Raw genomic sequence first — 12,618 nt, 5'->3', positions numbered from 1 at the left:
GTCATATTCGAGGAAGAACAGGCAGCCAAAGAGGCTTAAATAGTGTTTGAGGGCAGACATTCCCAAAGACAGAGGTTAGGGCAAGTTTTTGCAGTCTGCAGTGGATACTCTGTGGTTGAATTTCCCTTGTGTGACTTGGAGTCTTTCTCTTCCAGTGGCTACCCAGTCAATCTGACATTGTGATTTGTCTTCATCTTTGTCCTTTTAACCAAGGTAAGTGACAAAAGGGTAAGGCTATTGGCAAAACACCACACTACAGTTTTCTGCTTGAAGCTCATCAAAAAAATAATTTGCTCTTGCAATTTAACAAAAATAGCTCAGTGGATTTGTTTACCCTGTTGGATGGTTGGTTTTCTCTGTGAGTGCTTTCAGCATCTCATGGACATTTCTAAGTCATCTGATAAGACCACACCCAGTGTGGGTTGGTGCCAGATGGTGTCCTATTGGGATGTGGTCTTTCCTGTTACGTATGCAAACCATCACCACCCTACGTGTCCTATGTGGTGCACTGCAGCTCTATTCACAAGCAGATGAGCCTAAATTATGCATCTTTGGCACATTATTTGACATATGAAATTTCAGAATAATAATAGAGAGAGTGATTTATTTCAGCTTTTATTTCTTTCATCACATTCCCAGTGGGTAAGAAGTTTACATACACTTTGTTAGTATTTGGTAGCATTGCCTTTAAATTGTTTAACTTTCAGTTCTGTGCACAAATTTTCTATCGGATTGAGGTCAGGGCTTTGTGATGGCCACTCCAATACCTTGACTTTGCTGTCCTTACGTCATTTTGCGACAACTTTGGAGGTATGCTTGGGGTCATTGTCCATTTGGAAGATCCATTTTCGACAGAGATTTAACTTCATGGCTGATGTCTTAAGATGTTGCTTCAATATATCCACATAATTTTCCTTCCTCATGATGCCATCTATCTTGTGAAGTGCACCAGTCCCTCCTGCAGCAAAGCACCCCCACAACATGATGCTGCCACCCCCATGCTTCACAGTTGGGATGGTGTTCTTTGGCTTGCATGCCTCACCCTTTTCCCTCCAAACATAACGGTGGTCATTATGGCCAAAAAGTTCAATTTGTGTTTCATCAGACCAGAGGACATTTATCCAAAAAGTAAAATCTTTGTCCCCGTGTACACTTGCCAACTGTAGTCTGGCTTTTTAATGGCGGTTTTGGAGCAGCCTTTCAGGTTATGTCGATATAGGACTCATTTTACTGTGGATATAGATATGTGTCTACCTGTTTCCTCCAGCATCTTCACGAGGTCCTTTGCTGTTGTTCTGGGATTGATTTGCACTTTTCGCACCAAAATACGTTCATCTCTAGGTGACAGAATGTGTCTCCTTCCTGAGCGGCATGATGGCATTTATACTTGCGTACTATTGTTTGTACAGATAAACGTGGTACCTTCAGGCATTTGGTAATTGCTCCCAATGATGAACCAGACTTGTGGAGGTCCGCAACCTTTTTTCTGAGGTCTTGGTTGATTTCTTTTGATTTCCCAATGATGTCAAGCAAAGAGGCACTGAGTTTGAAGGTAGGCCTTAAAATACATCCACAGGTACACCTCCAATTGACTCCAATTAGCCTATCAGAAGCTAATTGCCTAACAATTTTCTGGAATTTTCCAAGCTGCTTAAAGGCACAGTTAACTTAGTGAATGTAAACTTCTGACCCACTGGAATTGTGATTATAGTCAAGTAAAAGTGAAACAATCTGTCTGTAAACAATTGTTAGAAAAATTACTCGCGTCATAAACAAAGTCGATGTCCTAAACGACTTGCCAAAACTATAGTTTGCTAATATGAAATCGGTGGAGTGGTTAAAAAATTAGTTTTAATGACTTCAACCTAAGTGTATGTAAACTTATGATTTCAACTGTATATACTGTATATATTATCGGGATTTTGCACTTATGGATATGTTAGTGTAGAGAGAGACAGGAAATGATTGGGAGAGGAGGGGGTCAGGATCTGGAAAGAACTTCGAGCAGGGACTCGGGTCACCCGTAATGCTACTGCACCATATGTCAGAACATTTGCCCATGAGGCTATGCCTCTGACATAAAAAAAAATAAATAACAATAATTTAATAGCTGAATTTCTTATATAGAACTAGACTAACCATGATCTTGTAGAGCAGGGCTTGACAACCTATGGCACGTGGAGGGGTAATCACTGGCACGCCAGCAACGGCGAGAGAGAGAATTAGACTATTTCATTTATATAAATTCACATGCATTCCAATCTACATCTTGATGTAATTCTTCTCATGATTTATACAGCGTTTTCATGAGCTGAATGGGAGGCTAAACAAAAAGTTAAAATGTGATGAGACGCAACAGACTCGTGCAGCGTGTGCAAGCCATTCGCGCATCACGAGCCAGAAGCACTTCATTTTCGGGTAATTGTACGAGTAAACGCATTCGCTTTGCTTTGGTCAGGCTGCGCGGATGACAGCCTACATTCCGTGTTTCATTTGTTTCTTTTTGTTTCAGAACAACATGTGATGTTATAAGGAAAACACCACTATTAATCCTTGAGATTTCCAACCCAGCATACAGGTACACCCTCCTTAAACCATGGTCGCACTCAAAATTACATTAAACGATTAAAGGAGAAAATATAAACCCACATTGTGGGGTTCAAAAATCTGAGTATATTCAAAATATCAATTAAACCTGGAAATAAAGTTTTAGGATTTTACAGGTGCGATTCACCGAAAAGGGCTAAATAGTTGATCGGCTTGTGATCGCCGCGAAAGGCTTGCACGCGCAGCATGAGTCTCGTCACACTTTAATAGTGTTTAGTCTCCCATTCAGCTGATGAAAACACACTGTGTGATCATGAGGAAGGATTACATCAAGATGTAGAATGGAACGCAGGTGCGAAAAACTTCATTTAAATAAAATAGACTGCATCTCTCTAGCTGTTGCTTGTGTACTAGTGATTACCCCTCTGCGTGATTTAGAAAAATGTATGACATTATACAAGAGTGGCTCGGCACATCCATTTGACCAGAAAAAAAAACAAAAATGGCACTCCATGTGAAAAAAGGTTGCCGACCCCTGTTGTAGAGGAAGATCCACCAAACAGAATCAGGGTAAACAAAGTGCCCCAAAAGCTGTAAGCTTTTTTATTAGCTGTTCTGGAACTTCCACGAGACTGAGCCGTTGATTTCCAAAACACCACCCTCTAAAGATAGAACTGAGAACGTCACCACCTCCCGGTTGTCAAATACAAAATAGTGGCCTCAGCTGACAACTGTTATGATTCTGAATATGTCATTAAACCTGAATGTTCGCTTCAACTACTGTAGTCTGAGAATGTGCAAAATGATTGACAGGCAGAAAGCACATCAAAGTCTTCTGATCTAAGAATGTATCCGTGGTCACATTTTTGTTTTCTGTTTACTCAGTCACAGAGACTGGTGAAAAATATCAAGACACTTATTTTAAGTGAAATCTTTCAGGGAGAAGAAACATTTTCTGCATACTAATTCATAAAAAAAAATAGCTTGCAGTACCTTTAATCAAGCCAGTCTCCTTACACTCTAACACTATTTGTATATATCTGAATATTTTGTAATAAACTTAAAATTAACAACAATTAAAATTTTTCCAGCATTTTTAAATAAATCACATCATTCACAATTAATTGTTATTCGCTCATAAAAGACATTTAATACTATACACAGTATTAAAAGGTCTTGTACCTTTGTCTTTTGTCTGATTTTCAGATACTTGCTTCACATCCAAGTTTGTAATGTTTTAATTCGCCTTGGGGCTGGTTGGTTTGGTACATGGCATAGAACTCTTAGGAAGGTTTTTATGAAATTTCTTTGGGAAAAAATTGGCGATGCGATGCGACAAAGTTGAGCAGAGGTTTTTATGTGCTGAAAACCTGGAATATTGCAATGCAGTTCTCCAGTCATGGAAAAGTCATGGAAAATTAGAAAAATACCTAAATATCCTGGAAAATAGTTATTTGTCCTGAAAAAAATTTCAGTATAACTAAACGGTTTGACTGTGTTGCTAGCAAGGTTTTCGTTACAAAAACATGGTAATGATTGCACTCGGAATAGGAGTCAAATACACAAATTTGAATAGTTTTGTCACTGCCGGCGGTTGCGCATTGTGAAACAACATCAACTGTTAAGGGCGCTTACACCCTCGTGATTGATTGCAGCAGCAGCCAATCGTGTGCTTGGCAATCGCGGTCCAACCGTGGCAGATTGCTTGATTGGCTGCAGCAGCGTGTGTACAGTGAGAAGCGGCACTTGTGAAACTTCTCATTTCATAAACAAACTGAATGACCTGGTACATGTTGTTCATTCATTACAGCATCAGCATGTGAGTCTACCTTGTTCATCATGGAGAGAAAAGGGCGGAGGAGCTATGTGTAAATATGACTGATGTTTATACATGTTTAAACCAGCACTCATTTGTTACTATATTTGTGGTTATTTCAGGTGAAGAGGAATCAAGTATCCTCACACAGTGCTTTTCTGTTTTTACATGTGTAATTGTGTACTCTGTATACACAAATATCCACCCGGTGCATATACAACGCCATATGGGACAAATTCTTCGAACTGGGTGAAAATCCGTATTGATTGGAAGTCTTCAAGCTGTAATTAAACCAGAACCAGACAGGAACTTAGACACGACAAGGAACCCACAGACAGAAACTTGAAAAACAAAATGAAGCCCTTCGTAACTGCAAAATTATACAAGTTGTAATCTACGCAGCATAAAGCATGCTGTTATGTATTAAAAAATACTATAAAACTGGCAGTTTAGTAGTGATTTTGTCCAATGACCAGGATCAAAAGCTTACAAGTACTTATTGTTCTTTGTTAGTAGGCTGTTATAAGCTGCACCCCCCCACACATGAACATAAGTTTATTGATCCTTAGAGTCTGCAGCGAGACAGTAGCAGCTCAGTGCAACTTCTCATTTTGCCTGGTTTGTCTGACCTCATCTGACCCCATCTGTTGAGAACAACATGTTATAGCCTAAAAACACTTTTCCTCCCACTGGACAATTAGAGGAAAACATAATTCATTTTGACTGTGTAGTAAAAAAAAAAAAAAAAAAAAAAGATTTTGGAAAGAAGCAATAACAAAAATAATTTATTGAAGCCTAAGTTGTTGTATGGGTGGAATATGTCCTGCAAGCCTGGTGCACCTGCTTTAAACCTGTGATTCTTGTCACCCTCCAAGCCCACACTTATCGTGACAAATCTGCCACCCCTCTGGCCTGACTTCCATCTGGACGTGTAGCATGGGACTGACATGCTCCCCAGAGGTGCCATCCCATCATCCGCGCCATGACCATTGCACCATGTTAATCATATCTCTCATTGGTGTGTAATGGAGGTTTTATCTGCTGTCCAGCACTGTAATCCCTGCTGTTCTGGTGCGCTGCTGGCCCATTTTCCTCAGCCTGGCCTTTTGTCTTTGCCTCAGAGCAGAGATCTCAAAGGTGTTAGCCATAGCCGTTACCTCTCAGTGCTGTTCAAACTTTAATTCATAATGGGCCAGGACGTTGTGGGAACATTAAATAATTGGCCATTATTCACAGTCTGTAGGGAGCTTGGCGCGCACAGCATAGTTTGCTAGTTTTTAATGTGGCGAAATAAGGTTGACAGACTCTGACCCCATTAAGGAGGTTAACGTTATATTTGTAATTAAACTGGATCATTTTGTCTCGTGAGAGGAAATTATCACGCTTCACAGAGTATAAAATGTGATCATTCAGAGCAAAGGTTTTCACATCACTGCTTTTTGGATGAAACAAAAGAAAATGTTGGTTCATTTATTGTCCGAATGTTTGAACTGTTTTAATATTGTTTATTTTAATAAGTTCTGTTTAAAATTTGTATAACTTTTTTTTTATGGGACTTCAGTAATTTGTGAAAAAAAAGATTCATATGTTTTGTGTATTGGTATAGCTGTTAGTTCACTGACATTTTGTACTTTTTAAGATTTATTTTTTTCTATAATCACCTATCCTTGATTTGCATCTTGATTTGTTCCACTGTATGAGCAATGGACTTGGATATGAAACAGTTAACTCAATGCACATGGCATGAACTCATACACTAGGTTTACCACTATATCTCAGGCCATGTGTTCCCAAGGTCTCACATCACACAGCAAAAGAAGCTGTTAGCCAGAAGCTGTGATAACATTGTTAGGGACAGTGGGTGGGGTGTTGTTGTAACCTAGTTACTGAATGTTTGTTGCTGTGGCAACAGTCTGCACCAGTCTCTATAAATCCTAGTTTCTTTTTTATACAGGGGGATGCAGCTAGGCAGGTGAGGAGTAATCTATAATGTAATGGATAGCTAATCCCCATTTTTGTTAATCTGTCTGTAATGTTACCATCTTGTCCTGGCTTGGATGCCAGTTTTTACAGCTCAAAATCAGAATAAAAAGTCTTATGGGCTGAAGAGTCTCTGTTAGAGGTTTAGACCTATAATCTCTGGCCATAATTGGCTTATGAGCAGACAAAAGTATTAAGGAACTCATGAAGAAAAAGTCTAACATATTTCACGTCTTTGATAATTACAGGCAAAATGTTTATAATTATTTTAAAAGGTTGGTTTTGCAAAAGTTTGGGCATAAGCATAGTCATATAGAAACTCATGAACAGAATTTAGTAAATTTTAGGATGTTTCAGTTTAGGAATTTGGTATTTGTTTTTTCCTACTGTTAATTTTAGAGTCTGGGGCTCTGAAGAAACTGTTGTCCAGTTCTGATCATCTTAGTTCCTAAACATCTCCACCTCAATCTGTCTGCAAGCACAGCTGTCAAATCTTGGCTTGGACTATAGTTTTGGAGCCCCTTGAACAATAAACCCGGATTTCTTTTAGAGGTTTATTTAGAATTAGACACTTAATCAGACTTAACAACTTGATAAATAGACTGATCTGGGTATAGACATTCTTTGTTATGGTTCATCCTCTGTTGTTTACTCAGAGCCTTTAATATGTTTTTTGTCCATAATCTCTGTTAAATCATCGAGGCCACTTGTCAGTTAGGTGATGGGGTTTAACCTGGTGTGTTAGCCAACATATCAGTTGTAGTTCCCCTATTTTGTCTTCATCCTAGGACTTTGTGCAAGTGCTGTATAACAAATGTGAAATATTTTGTATTGAGAAGAGTGTTTTGATCAGACCTTGACTGATGATTATTTTATTTTTATATTTTATTCTTTATTATATTGTGGTGTTGATAGAAGTGGTAGATGATATTGATATTTTAAGCAAAACTTCTTAGTTTTTGTACAATGTTTGAAAATTAAAATCCAACACTTTGTTTTTCGTCAAGTAAAGAGTGGTTGCATAAGTGCATCCTAAGGTTTACCCATGTGGCCCTTTCATTTAGTTTAAAGTGCTGTAGTGGCCATTAGTTTTATCAAGAACTTAAGCCTGGTTTGGTAACTCTATTGCCATTTCCATTTGGTAAAAAATTGATTTCTTAATTATAGGAGAGTAATCATGTGTTTGTTGTTAATTAATACAGTTAAAAATTGCTTTTGACACACACAACTTAACATTTAGTTGATCAATAGAATTGACTTTTTAATAGAGAGGCTGATGGACCTTATATTGAGCTAAACAGCTTTCCTCTGTCTTTGGGGGCTTTTATCTGTCTAAGGGGTGGCAAAGGTACTTTTTAAGGAAAAAAGCTGTCACTTGGGTGGTACTCTTGTTTTGGGTTCATATTTGTACCCTTAAGGACACAAAAAGGTACTTTTTTTTTCCTCAGAGGAACAAAATATATAAATGTACCTTTAAAGATACACAATATGTTCATGGGGTACAATTATGTACCTAAAACAAGATATAAAGTTTAACTAGAGGTACAAAAAAAGGTCTCCTTGGGGGTACCACCCCAGTGACAGCCCTTGTACCTTAAATGGTACCTTTTTTTTGTTAGAGTGTAGTTCTCACAAACATCTTGAACAGCAGCTTTTCAATGTTTAAGTAAGAGAGTTATGTAAACCCTATTCCTTCAATGGCACAAATAGAAGATGTTTTAAGACTTTATATCTACTTTGAATTCTAAGTTTTCTCCAGTTCAGTGTTTTAAAACCTTTTCGATCTTTTTCCCAATAGCCAGTCATCATCTCTAAGACTCACCAGATACTTTGAAATCTTTTTGCATGATTCAGATAAAAGCACTGTTAGACAAAAATGTTTGGTACTGAGCCACAGACAACAGCAAATCACCAAAGCCAGACAATGGAGCCTCTCAATGTCCTGTTCTTCTCTTTTGTTGTATTGCTAGACTGCTTAATATATTACCTCACATTCCCCTTGTTTTGTGATACAAGTGCCTATAAAGTTGTCTGTTTCCACCGTGTGTTTTTGATTTCACTGTTAAGCTTGTGAAGTTAACATCTCTTTGAGCACTGTCTCATCGGTACTGACCACAGCAGGGATTACCTGAGCAATGAGCTTGGCAGTCTTCATGCCATGCTGTAAGCCGCAGTGCTGGCTCCTATTGGAGGAGAGAGCATTCCTTCCTGCCCTGTGTGCTAAATAACCATGTTCTTGAGGGTCTGACTCCTGCTCTCTAGCTATCAGGAAAGAACGTTGAGAGGCTGAATTTGATTTCCTTGCTGAGTTTAGGGTAAATCAGTACCTCTGGGCCTTGCTTGTAGGAGCTCTGCGCTGACAGTGATTTGCTGCCATCTAAATGCTGCAGACAGGCTGTTTTGTGTGATATCGATGCAGGCCGTACATTTAATACAGGGCCCAGTTCATTCCCTGGACAGGTGGACTGGAGGCAACTAAAGCACATCTCTTATTGTACATTTTAGACCTTTCAGAGAATTGCTAGTTTAACTGCCCCATGACTCTTTGCACATGTTACTTAGGTCTGCACAGAATCTGCACCTGCAAAAATCCACAGATTTCCACCATATTTTAATGCCTGTTAGTCATAAATGTTTAAATATCAATCCCCTTTGGTGTTTCATTTATTAAATATTTTGATGAAATTGATAGTACCTTAAGTTAAAGCCTTAAAGGAATATTTCTGGCTCAATATAAATTAAAGTCAATCAACAGCATTTGTGGCATAATAATTGCAACAAAAATTAATTTTGACTTTGAATTTTGTCCCTCCTTTTATAAAAAAAACAAAGTATAGTAACATGATGTACTGTAAACAATATGCTTGTTAGCATGGTTTTTGTGTAATAAAACCACTAACTAACATTTTCTGTGTAAAGTTATATCCAATTTTATAGCTTCATTTCCATGACGACATAACACTCCCTAAAATGACCGTAAGAACGATGATTAAAACAACTTTACAGCTTAAATAATACACACATTTCAGTCAAATAATTAATTTAAGAAACTGGGAAAAGATGTGCTGGTTTTTAGTGGGCTTTTGTCATACTAATAAATACTGCTTTATAAAAACGGTTTCATATCTAGAGAAACTTCCTATGTTGCCCACTTCTAGAAGTAAGAAGTGCTCTCCAGCACTGAGACATAAGCTTTGTGCCAATGCACCAAGAGTCATTACTAAGTACAGTTGTGCTCAAAAGTTTGCATACCCTTGGAGAACTGGTAATATATGTACCATTTTTAAAGAAAACATTAGTGAGCAGGCAAAACACATTTCTTTTACTTCTTATGGGATTCATATTCAACTATAGGTTATAACAGAATGACACAATCATAAAACAAAACATGGCAACAAAGAAAAAATGAAATGACCTCTGTTCAAAAGTCTGCATACCCTTAGTTCTTAATACTGGGTATTGCCCCCTTTAGCATCAATGACAGTGTGCAGTCTTTTGTAATAGTTGTCTATGAGGCCCCAAATTCTTGCAGGTGGTATAGCTGCCCATTCGTCTTGGAAAAATGCCTCCAGGTCATGCAAAGTCTTTGGTCGTCTTGCATGAACCGCACATTTGAGATCTCCCTAGAGTGGCTCGATGATATTAAGGTCAGGAGACTGTGATGGCCACTCCAGAACCTTCACCTTTTTCTGCTGTCACCACTGGAGGGTCAACTTGGCCTTGTGCTTAGGGTCATTGTCGTGCTGGAAAGTCCAAGAGCGTCCCATGCGCAGCTTTCATGCAGAAGAATGCAAATTTTCTGCCAGTATTTTCTGATAGCATGTTGCATTCATCTTGCCATCAATTTTCGCAAGATTCCCCGTGCCTTTAGGGCTCACACACCCCCAAAACATCAGTGAGCCACCACCATGCTTCACAGTGGGGATGGTATTCTTTTCATTATAGGCCTTGTTGACCCCTCTCCAAACATAGCGCTTATGGTTGTGACATAAAGCTCTATTTTGGTCTTGTCACTCCAAATTACAGTGTGCCAGAAGCTGTGAGGCGTGTCGAGGTGTTGTTGGGCATAGTGTAACCGGGCTTTTTTGTGGCATTGGCGCAGTAAAGGCTTCTTTCTGGCAATTCGACCATGCCGCTAATTTTTGTTCAAGTATCGTCATATTGTGCTCCTTGAAACAACCACACCGTCTTTTTCCAGAGCAGCCCTGTCTCCTGAGGTTACTTGTGCATTTTTCTTTGTATCCCGAACAATTCATCTGGCAGTTGTGGCTGAAATCTTTCTTGGTCTACCTGACCTTGGCTTGGTATCGAGATCCTCAAATTTTCCACCTCTTAATAAGTGATTGAACAGTACTGACTGGCATTTTCAAGGCTTTGGATATCTTTTTTTATCCTTTTCCATCTTTATAAAGTTCCATTACCTTATTACGCAGGTCTTTTGACATTTCTATTCTGCTCCCCATGGCTCAGTATCTAGCCTGCTCAGTGCATCCACGTGAGAGCTAACAAACTCATTGACTATTTATACACAGACACTAATTGCAATTTAAAAAGCCACAGGTGTGGGAAATGAACCTTTAATTGCCATTTAAACCTGTGTGTGTCACCTTGTGTGTCTGTAACAAGGCCAAACATTCAAGGGTATGTAAACTTTTGATCAGGGCCATTTGTGTGATTTCTGTTTTCATTATGGTTTAAAAAGGAGCCAAACAACTATGTGATAATAAATGGCTTCATATGATCACTATCCTAAAATAAAAGATCAGTCATATTTTCAAAATCAATGCCAAAATTGCACACTTTCTGTCAGGGTATGCAAACTTTTGAGCACAACTGTAAACAATAAGCATGTTCTTAACAAAGCAATAGAGATTTCATCATAGAAACAAATCAATCATCTACTGTTAAATCCAGCTGCCAGCCCCCAGAGTGATGGATGCTACATCTGTTTGTAGAGGTTTTTGTTAAAAAAAAAAATAAAAAAAATCTCCTGGCTGTGAGAGAATGCCTTACTCCTCCTCTCTCTGGTTAAGTGCCAGTGCTTACAAATGAGTGAAGGAAACTTAAGTGAAAATTGAATGCTTTAGAAGTGCCGGGAGGGTAGGGTGTATGTGTGCCTTCTAGCAAATTTGTGTGCTCACTAGAATGTAGGTGGTCTCTGCTTGTGTAAATATTGGAAGCTCTGAGACACAGTGTGTCAAAACACGCAAGGTTTCAAGTGCCACTCTAATGAATGGGGGCCACATGTGGAGTGCCATGGCAGTTTGTTTAAGCAAATGAGCTCTGATGACAGACATCTGCCCTAATGTGCAAGCCGAGACAGTTCTGATGCAGGATTTATACACAGACACACATGCTAATGTCACAAACACTGTTTCTGCTACGCTGCACCCTTCCCCTCTGTGCCTCTGTGTCAAGGAGAGACCTTAGAGGCTTTTCAAAGTGGCAGCTGAACGACAGAGGCACTCCGTGTGCTGACAGACAGGCTGTGTAAGAGAGAGGGGGTGGGTGAATTATGCATGCACACTCCACAACACTGAACGCTTGCCCTGACTCATCATTACACGATACACAAGCATCATGGAAAAGACAACTGTTTATTTAGCTTCATTTTGAGTACTTCTATTCCTTTTGCCTTTGGTCGCACTTAGTAGATTGGATTAAAGTTTGGTTGTGTTCATTTTCAAATCGATGATTCCTGAAACCATTTAAGGCCTTTCAGAGGTGGGAGTTTAACATGTGGATACGAGCCAATGGTGCTAAAAGTCTTGTGCTTTTCAAAAGATTCTGCACAACAAAGATCAAATGAGTTATGAATTGTCATCGGAGGCTGAGCTTTTTAAAGCATGGCTTTCAGTGGGAATTTAAAGTGCTGAAGTGCTTTTTGCTGAGTAGTTGACTTTCATCTTTACAGCTTCATTAAACCATGGCTCGTGGCATTTTTTAGATGAATTGCCCCTTGTTTTGCTGATAGACATTCACTTTAGATATTTCTGCTGCTATAAATTAGTCTTTCTAGCATTATTTGCTTATAAATAGCTGTTAACAAGTCATATTTGTATTAAAGAGTCTGCAAAATAAAAAGGGGACCTGAAGAAGGTGTGATTGGGATGGCAAACAGTTAAAAAGCCTTCATTATTAATCAGTGGCGAATTCTCAGGGCCAGCAAAGCCTTCTCTGCTGGCCTAACATGCCAAATAAATAAATATTTTTCATCCTCTCATTCTCAATCACCTTTTTGCCTATCTATTTTTAATCACTTCCACTCTTAATTA

General features: G+C 38.9%; 1 protein-coding gene across 3 annotated transcripts in view; it reads left to right on the top strand.

Moving 5' to 3' along the window:
• brip1 (BRCA1 interacting helicase 1) overlaps positions 1-12,618 on the top strand; it is a 100,221-nt gene that overhangs the window by 54,719 nt on the left and 32,884 nt on the right. For 2 of the 3 annotated variants that reach the window (XM_051665379.1, XM_051665378.1), the window contains exon 21: positions 156-213. In XM_051665379.1, the coding sequence (XP_051521339.1) occupies positions 156-175 (20 nt within the window). In that variant the 3' untranslated portion in view covers positions 176-213. Of the gene's footprint in view, positions 1-155; positions 214-4,357; positions 7,860-12,618 lie in introns of those variants that run through there. The other variant, XM_051665377.1, reaches the window with a different exon arrangement.

This window comes from Myxocyprinus asiaticus, chromosome 31, assembly GCF_019703515.2.
Source record: "Myxocyprinus asiaticus isolate MX2 ecotype Aquarium Trade chromosome 31, UBuf_Myxa_2, whole genome shotgun sequence".
NCBI classification, from domain to species: Eukaryota; Metazoa; Chordata; class Actinopteri; order Cypriniformes; family Catostomidae; genus Myxocyprinus; species Myxocyprinus asiaticus.
This window is presented reverse-complemented; position numbering and strand designations above follow the sequence as displayed.